The sequence below is a fragment of the Anopheles coustani genome, chromosome 2 (assembly GCF_943734705.1).
Source record: "Anopheles coustani chromosome 2, idAnoCousDA_361_x.2, whole genome shotgun sequence".
Lineage (NCBI taxonomy): Eukaryota > Metazoa > Arthropoda > Insecta > Diptera > Culicidae > Anopheles > Anopheles coustani.
In genome coordinates, this window is record NC_071289.1 from 80,029,368 (window position 1) to 80,038,960 (window position 9,593).

The 9,593-nt window shown below is 42.6% G+C and overlaps 1 protein-coding gene across 1 annotated transcript; it reads left to right on the top strand.

Annotated features, from left to right (window-relative positions):
- Window positions 1–7,715: 7,715 nt before the first annotated feature.
- On the top strand, window positions 7,716–8,807 carry LOC131265955 (carboxypeptidase B-like). Its single transcript, XM_058268268.1, has 3 exons — window positions 7,716–7,802; window positions 7,864–8,283; window positions 8,349–8,807. The coding sequence occupies exons 1-3, from the start codon at window positions 7,716–7,718 to the stop codon at window positions 8,805–8,807; spliced, it is 966 nt and encodes a 321-aa protein (XP_058124251.1).
- Window positions 8,808–9,593: the final 786 nt, after the last annotated feature.

A 9,593-nucleotide genomic window follows, 5' to 3' on the forward strand; every position in this document is an offset into this window, starting at 1 on the left:
GATGGTTTCGTTATTCCTTCTCCCTCTTAATTTTGCCCGTTCTCCATTATTCGTCCTTTTTCTCCTCAGTTTTTTTAAGTGTCGCATAATGGTTCTTTCCTTACCGGACTTACAACGACACGACGCCGGCTACCGAGCTGATGAATGCTAATTCAATTACCAGCGTTTGACTTGGCACTTTCAGGCAGACCAGCTCTCCACACTTTTTTCCCTTTCGCACGGCACGTGCAACATCCTGTAAAGAAAGAGTATCATTTTCCTAACGGCACACAGGGTATTGCCAGCATCCTCCATCTTCATTACCAGTTGCTTTAATTTTAATCTAATTTCATGGTTAATTTTACTGCGATGCCAACGGCGAGAACTTTGTCCTGGAAGCGCGTTCTTTCGCACGAATCTGGTTAGAATGGTGATCTTCTTACAAGGACGAGGAAGCCAACCATTCAAAAGAAACAGATAGTATGGCTTTCATCCATAGCATAGCACTGTAAAAAAGAAATTTGTTACAAAAAAGGCAAATACAATATGAAATAAAAGTAAAATTTTACATTCATGGACGACAATATAGTTCAGAGTCGACGAACAGATGGAGGTTTTATTATTATTGATATTTTAAATTGATTGTAAACTCATCCTAATTTGAAACATACCGGAATCTACAAGAGTGTAGTGTTTTTACTCTTCTGCGTTGGCCCGAAGCACTTTTTGAGAACTGTGTGCTTGTCTTTTTTGTAATTCGGTATATTTTTTGCTTATGAATTTTGTTTTTCCTTGACATGTTTCCTTGTCATTTTCGATTTTGTTTAATGCGTCATTGCATTATTTCTGTAGGTATTGCATTGCAACATTGCAATGATCTAACCGGGGTGGTAATATATGCAATATAATATTGCAATGGCTGTCACTTTTGGTAGAAGCCCTAAAGTCTATTTCATTGCATTGAAAGATTGCATACGTCTTCTAGCAGCTTTTCGCTTATTCTATTTTCAATCAAAACCAATTGAAACTCGGTATGTTCAATAGGAATGGACCGAATCGAATTTTCCATTTTGGTTTTTGACTAAAAGGAAAAAAAACTAACCACTATATGACCGTAACTGCTATTTCGTAGTCATGCACAAACAAAACACACAACTACGCAAAGAACAATTATAACCATCGCTAGCTAAAAAGCATCCCTTTGCACAATGGACAGACAATTGAAAAATACCACCGCGTGTCTGTACTCGCAGAAGCAAACGGTAACCAGGGTAACGAGCCACATACATATACACCTACAATCCACATGGAAAGTCACGGAGAAGGCTTAAGCAGAATTAAAGTTTCCCTGGTGACGGTGTTTTGTTTTCATCTGCTGGATTCGCGGTTGTTATTGTTGAGTCTGATTTTCCACCCGGTGTTGCACCATCGTCACCGAAACCAGCGGCGGCCATGTCACCGGCAGCATATCATCGCCCATCGAGCGTATCCTGGTACGTCGGGAGGATGGAAAGGGAAAAAAAGTAGCCAGTGACAACGTAGCCTCGCTCGGATTCATTTGGGACGTATGGTCCTCGTGCTGATACCGGTGCTGGTGATGATGATGATGATGATGGTGTCATCAGCACTGCTAAAAGGGGATGCAGCGGAGAAAGGAGACCGAAAGGAGTGAACAGTTGGTAATATTTTTTCATTTTTATGCTTCAACACTTCACCACCCGTAGCCATTTCCATTCGATGTGGAATGTTGGTGGAGGCGGTGTGGAAAACTCCTGCGACACTCGTCGAGAATAGGAGAGAGTGTATTCAACTGTTTGTTAATGTTTGTTTCATCCATTCCGCGGGACCAGATTTACACCCTTCCGCGAGCCCCTCGCCAGAAGACGATCGGGGAAAGAACCGCCGAGTGGAGGCTTTTCTCAAGTGGCCACCCACACGCGCACTGCTTTAGCTGCTGTACGTAGTTGGGTGTTTCATTTTTATGTACCATTGAGCGTCCTGATGAGTGGATACTTAGTTTTTCCTTTTGGATTATGTTGTTTGATTTTATTGTCTCTTTCAACCGTGGCACGACATGAATTAAAATGTTAAAGCCAGAAGAGTTCCTCCATTACTTACTACATTGTTATTTGTTTTTCTTTGAAACTTTAACAAAATCTTTAAGGCTGATAATTTTGCTATAAAAACATTTAACTGATTTTATCTCTCATTATAATATGGCCTATAGCATACCTTATTATTTTTCTCTCCATTTACGTGAATCCTTCACCTTTTATCCAATCTATTAGATTTTTTACTTCAATTTCTTTTAGAATCGTAATTGAAACCGTCGTCGGATCACTTCACACGCCCGGAATCACTGTTAAATGACGTGAATTGAGATTTATCGTCGGCTCCAGTTAATTGTTCTGAAAAGCGTACCAACCAGAGGAAATCTTAGGACGCTCTCGTGAAAATCCTTGCCACAAATCTACACCATTGCATTAACATGCGCATTGCGGGGGCCTTTGAAGAGGAGGAAAGCGTATGAGAACAAAAAAATCGATTTAAATTTTCTCATTTGAAAATAAATTGGTTTCTTTTTCTTCCACCGATTCGTAGCGTTAGGCGAGATTTCTCCGCTCGTATCGCAGAAGGCGTGGGTTGAGTAGGTGATTTATTTCAAGCACGAGCAAAACTAACCCTAAAACTGAGTACCGATTGTTTTCCTCGAACAAACGCAATGGGTTTACGGACATAGGTTCTGAAAATTTTACTGAAAAACCTTACAAACAAACGACTACATCAACCGGGCAGCACGAAGGACGAGATGGAGGAAATGTTCATTAACGCCAAAAAAGGGCGCTTATAATCCATCTCCACTCTTGAGGTCACTTGCCATTCCCTGCCGGGAGGAAATGATGGTAATATTTTACATTTAACACAAGATTTCTTTTCAATCGATTTTGCGAATCACGGCTCGATCTTGGACCAGTTCACCCCGAGGGACGAACATCGAGGGGTGGATCGAGGTTGGGAATGAAAAATGTTTCCCCTCACCCACCCGTCTCAAACGATAGGTAAAGATTTGTTCTTTCACTTCGACACTTTGTTCTTTCGCGCGTCGTTGGTCACGTGCCAACTTTATTGGAAGCGATCCCGACATTAAACAATCAATATTCCCGGAGTCAACAATCAACAGATTCGTTCCGGCAAAGGAAACATCCCGCACGAACGTTAATATTGATATAAGACAGGGTTCTGACTCTGGTTGCGATAGTTGACGCTTTTTCTTTAAATATGTTAGTTTTCCATCTTCTGTTTCATTTACCGGTTAAGTTGATTTATGTCTTTACTTTTCAGCCGTTCTACAGTTGTATTTTTGACCAATGCCAATCGGTTCTTCTATCATTTACCAAATTTCTTTACGTTGCATATGCTTTCATTACATTGCTTTAAACTCTCTCTTACGTTGCATACTTTAAACGTCCTTCAATTGTTTATTATTTTTTTCTTATTGTAATAGTTTAAAGTATGCTACAGATGTGATTTACTTTTTCCATTGTTAAAATAATTCTATAGTGTTGTTTCTATTTGTTTCGTTTTACTTATTCTACAAATATGAACTTTGGAACTCATTCGTTATCCATTCTTCTTTGCCCCTCACATCAGCTTCCCCATCCCGAAAAGTAAAACCCATCCCGATTTCGAGGGCAAATCTAATGAGGCTCACATTGCAGAGCGTAAATCATTTGCAAATATTCATTTACATTCGCCCCTCCAAGCATCTACGGTCTACCTTCGTCCCAGGGTGATCATTACGACTGTTCCTTGTGAGGCTAGTATGAAAAAAACCTGGCAAACTCCTCACACACATTCGAGCTACTGCCTCGGAGCCAGCCAGTCCCAACGTTAGGGCGCCGATTTCCGCTTATTGGCTGATTTACTATCACTTTCACGCCACCAACGGAACGCACAGTACACGAACGTCGTGACCCCGAAAACCGAACCTCCCGTAGATGGGGAGCATTTTTCTTTATCTTTATTTGCCGTACGCCATCGGCACGCCGTTATTGTCGATGTGGCGTTGAATTGCCAGAAGCGAATCGAATCACACACAGACACGCAGGGAAGTCAGAGAGAACCGCGAAGAAAGGGCACCCTCGGGAAGGGACCCAGTGGCAGCCATTGGTAAGGAAATCAGCATAACTGCCTCTCGTATTGCATGAATATTGAAACAAAATACGTTCGTTATGCATATGCCAATGTGTTCCGGGGGTTTGCGAGAAGATGTCTTCCTCAAGGAAATAGGTCGAAGATATTTTCCATTCCTTTTTGTAATACGCGTAAAAGCAGTTTATATTAGGGTTGGCGATATTTAAACAAAATTCATTTTGACAAAATGTAAAAGCCTGTTTAAAGATTTTAATTTGCAGCTTTCGTTAATTGTAAAACTACTCGCTGAATCTCAAGCTACCATTTTTAAACTCATACTACTATAGCAACGAATGAAAAATTTTAGTTTTCTCTAGAAATGTTGTGTTTGGAAGTGGTGGTCAGGTTAGGCTTCAGGATACATTTGACAGTCTGATCTGAAAGTGTTATGCATTTTATTCATCCAATAGAAAGGAAAAGAATTTTAATACAAACCATAATAATGTGCTAATACCTGCAACGGGTGATGTTCGATGAAAAAACTTGCAGTCATAAATATGTTCTGACGCTCAACCAAAATTGATCCAGATCATTCAGCGGTTAGACTTCACTATTTGATATCACCCCCATCTCCAAACCATATATCAACTCAACGAAAGAAAGTTCTCATATGCACCAGAGCTAACAAACCGTCTGTCTGTTTGTTCCAGTTCCGGTGAGCCAATACCGCGTACCGGTAGACAACTCCCAGACGGCTATTCGCCGCATAAATCCTATGTTCCTCGAGCATCACGAACGAAAACATACTTCTTATCTCTACGCTACCTTTAATGCCTGCGTCCTGGACACGGTACCCGTACCCGGTACGTTAGCACCTTCCTTCCATCCCTCAGCAGCCCGATGAATAAGTTATGGCTCGGATGGGAACCATAAGACAACAAACAAACCCCCCCCCCTCACCCCCCCCCCCCCCCCCCGCCCATCGGCTCATCCCTCCTGGAGGGCAACCCAGGATTGTGTGCTTTCGGAGAGATTTATAAAGGATTAAATTTTATCTTTCACTCCACCACCAGGAAGGTAAGCCACCGGCGGGTTACCAGGTTGTCTGACCGGAAATCCAGGCAAAGTGCCAGCGGGTCCACACCCCGCATCTCAGCGGCCAAGGTGGATCACTCGTGGTAGGTGTTTACACGGAAAAACCACACAAGTGTAGTTACTTAAGCAGCTCAGCTATTTTCGGCCCAATATATCCGATGGATGACGGTTTGTTTGCGGCACTTCTCAGACAGACTACGCAAGGGTGGGCCAGTTGAAGCTCGATATGTTGCCGGGTTTGGAAGTGGATTAATGTCACACGCACCGAGTGCTAATTTAAGCGCTCGCTGGCCAGGGAAGGGGAACTCGAGTTTTCGTACTCCGAAAACGGACGTTTGCTTCTTAGACGATGAAGTGTCCATTTCGACGACTTCACGCAACATCTATTGGCCTGCGGTCAGCTGGCGAACAACATTCCACCAGATCCTTTGGGCGGTGCGTTCATTATGGCATATGGTTGCCGACATCGCGCCAACTTTGCAACATCGCCCACATCGCGAAGGACAATGAAATGGAAAGTTCTAATTAATTACGTCCATAAATCACGGTCAACAATAACGGAATAATTACCAGAACAATGTGTCGATGAGTTATGTCTGCTAAGGTTGCGCGGGAACGGAGGAACGGTGAAGTCTCTGCTCGACAGCGCTTTCGGGTGCACTTCTCTGTCGATGTGTAGGCCCTATGTAGCTCACTGAACGAAGACGTCGGCAATCCTTCCACCCAATTGCCAATGGCGAACGCGTTACTTAACGCTACTATTGTTTCACAACGAGACCAACGTTGAACGATTGCTGGATGGTAAATGTTAAAGCGCACTAATCAATCCAATGAACGTGCACTTCAAGACGTTCACCGCTGCTGATTATGATAATGATGTATTGTTGCAAATCAGTAACAAAGCGCTTGAAATTGTTACGAATTAGCAAGCGCAACGACATGTCACAATCTGGTAGGATTGGAATTGTTTTATTTTAAAATGTAACTACATAAACAAGCTACAATCAGCAAATAAGTTTAAATTTGAAAATTAGCTTGAGTTCTTTGAAATTGGTCTTTTTTAGACCATTAATGTCATCTACATTACATTATGGAAATCTTAGGATATTTCACAAAGTTTATTTTTTATTTTATAATTTAGGCACAGCGTTTAAGATCTTACATGTAAATGATGTCAATTAGTATTTATTGTTTAAATATTTATTTATTGTGTATTATGTGTCATAAAAAAAAATTTGTGAATTTCTTACAAAAAAATAGTCAAATTGATGTTCATGTCTGGAAAACCCTTAAATACTTCTAATTCTTTCAATTTTATTCTTAAATATTAAAACTGCTCGTCAACAGTAAAGTATGTAAAGCGTATTTGCAACATACGCAAAAGACGCAACGCGTGAAAGATATTCTTGGCGAATTTTGGTAAATAAATATAAGAAAGGTTGAAACACATACATATAAAGAAATTACATTTATAAACAACAATAGGTTCGCATGATATTTTATCACAAAACAGATGTTCTCTGTTTCATTGTATAGATTAAAAAAAAACTCTATAAATTAATCAAGGGACTTTTTTAAGGTAGTTTTATTGTCCACACCATATATGCATAATTGGGGTAAAAGCAGTTGAATCTATATTTTTTCGATATTGCAGATACTTCTATGACAGATAAGTTTCTCTTTAAATTTCGTTGCCTTACCTATAATTTAAATTTCGTCATGTTCCGCAAATCCACATATCTCATATTTTCAATTAAATTTTCAGACATCGTAAAACGACCTTTCGATCATGCCATTGATAAGACCAACATCCTTCTAGCAAATTCTTGAACCACACCGTACGATTATGACATCAGGAGATTATCGCTACATAACGCGTTGCATCGTACCATAGACATGCGAATCCCTAACGGGCTACCATAGGCTGCCATTGCCGCTAGCTTCCACCGATAAGATTCCACAGTAAACGGCGACCGTGTTGCCATTATCACGGTTATTTTTTATCACCCGTTGTACTTTCCACCAAAACCCGCTAAAAATCGTTATCGTTAAACGATGTAGCGAACCCAAACGCGGGCTTGTTTGTAACGGCATCCGTAATCCGTTCGCTCTCGATCGAAGATTTTCGTTCCGATAGCGGCTACATTCGGTAATTGATGGTTCTTTTTCTTCGTTTTGTTGTTGTTCACTTCGATTCCGTTCAACGGCTCGCCATGATAACGGCACGTGATAATCGGTAGGGCGATGCTGATTGGGGCCAACAATGTTGCGAACAACAATTAAACGCTCGTAACGTTTACGCACCAACGCCGTATATGCTGATATAACGTGCTGCTGATGTGGACCATACTGAGCCCGCAACGTCTCGACGATATCAGGCTGGGCACTGTTGCTATCTTAACGGCTTCTGGAGGCCGGCTTAGGACTTCGTATATAAAGGATGGTATGGGGCCTGGAAGCGTTAGGTATTCCGTTACAGTCTTGCAACCCAGTACAACTCAGTCAAGATGCGCAGTCTACTCGTACTCCCCATGCTGGTGGCCCTTGTGGCTGGAGCAACCCTTGACTTCGACCACTACTGGACCGCTCAGGAGGTAAGATCTTTCAGAGAACAACCAACTCTGACAAGGCTTGACGCACGCGATTTTAATTCAGATCAACGCCTACCTGGACGAACTGGTGGCGGATTTCCCAACGTTGGCAAGTGTGGTGAATGTTGGAACCAGTACCGAGGGTCGTCCCATCCGGGCGCTGCGTGTCAGCAAGGATAACGTTGCCACCCGGCCTCTGGTTATCGTAGAGGGTGGCCTTCGTGCCCGCGAATGGATTTCGCCGATGTCTGCTAGCTACATTCTGCACGAGATCGTTGAGCACTACTACGAATTCGAGCACATCCTGGACAACGTGAACTTCTTGGTCGTACCGCTGGCTAACCCTGATGGGTATGAGTTCTCGCGCACCCCAAACAACCGAATGTGGGTCAAGTCGCGTAGCGTTAATGGAAACGGTTGCTTCGGAACCGATCTTGCACGTAACTTTGGCTACCTGTGGAATACCGTCGGTGGAAGCTCGAATGTAAGTAGTCCCCTCCGAGACCCATCATTCCTTCACGAATGTTCTAATCCATTTTTCTTATGTAGCCTTGCTCGGATAGCTTCGTCGGAACGGCTGCCTTCTCTGCCCCTGAGACGGCCGCCCTGCGGGATTTCATCCAGGCCAACAGTGCCAACCTGGTGCTTTACCTAAGCATTCAGTCGGCCGACCAGATGGTGCTCTATCCGTTCTCGCACAGTGCCATGACGAACCCGAGCAACGTGGCCGAGCTGCGCTCGCTGGCCAACAGTGTTGCGCTGACACTGATGAACCAGAATGGACGCATCTTTACCGTCGGTGGTGCTGGATTGTTGCAGCCGGCCGCGTCGGGTAGCAGCATCGACTATGTGGCCGGAACCTTCCAGCCGAACCTGGTGTACACGCTCGAGACCGGTGCTGGCGGCACCACCGGCTACGATGTTCCCGAAGCTCAGATGGCCGAATACCTGAGCGAGACGACGTACGGTTTCCTGACGATGGCGACGTACGTTGCCGACAACAAGTGAAGCGTTTGTGATCCTGGACACTCTACTCTTTAGCAATAGGATTTTCTGGAGACGGCGGAAAGTGGGTTTTGAATAAATCTTATACTTTTACTACACAATTAAACTGCGCTTGTGTTTGTCAATCGTTTTTTCAAGGCATTTGATTATTTTCAATGAATTCTTTGTATCGCAATAAAGGAACAATATGCAATTATTTGACATACTTTTCCTTTAAATTCTGTATTCCAGGAAATCCGTCATTGGAATATTAAATCTTAACAATACTCTCAAAGTTTCATCATTTTTTTTTCGTGCCCTCATATAATTCCTTCACAACGTGCGTGAAGACAAAAATCAAATGAAAAAGCAAAGGTTCAAAATGGTTTTACTTTCCTTTTTCCGGGGGCGAAATTTCCCACGAGTGTAATAAACATACATTATCAATACATCCCATTTCATTCAGTGTCGTAAGATCTATAAAGCGATAAAAGACCAAAATAAAAAAAAGGAAAGGAAAGGGCGAAAATAAGACATCGGAAATCGTAACATCCCCATCTGTCCTCGGTTGTAGGTGGGCTTTCCACTTGCACGTTTTTTTCAGAGAAAATAGAAAAGAGTGTGGAAAAACTTTAAAGTGGATTTTTCACTCCAAGATGTACCGAAAAAGATTGGGACTAGATTTTCCTTCCTCTCTGTACAAACCCCTTTACCTTCGACGAAGGTTTCCTTTTATTATTGGCCAACTTTTTCTCAGGCTGTCGAAAACTTTCGCCTAGCTTTCCTTTCTCTTTCCCGGCGATCCGAAGC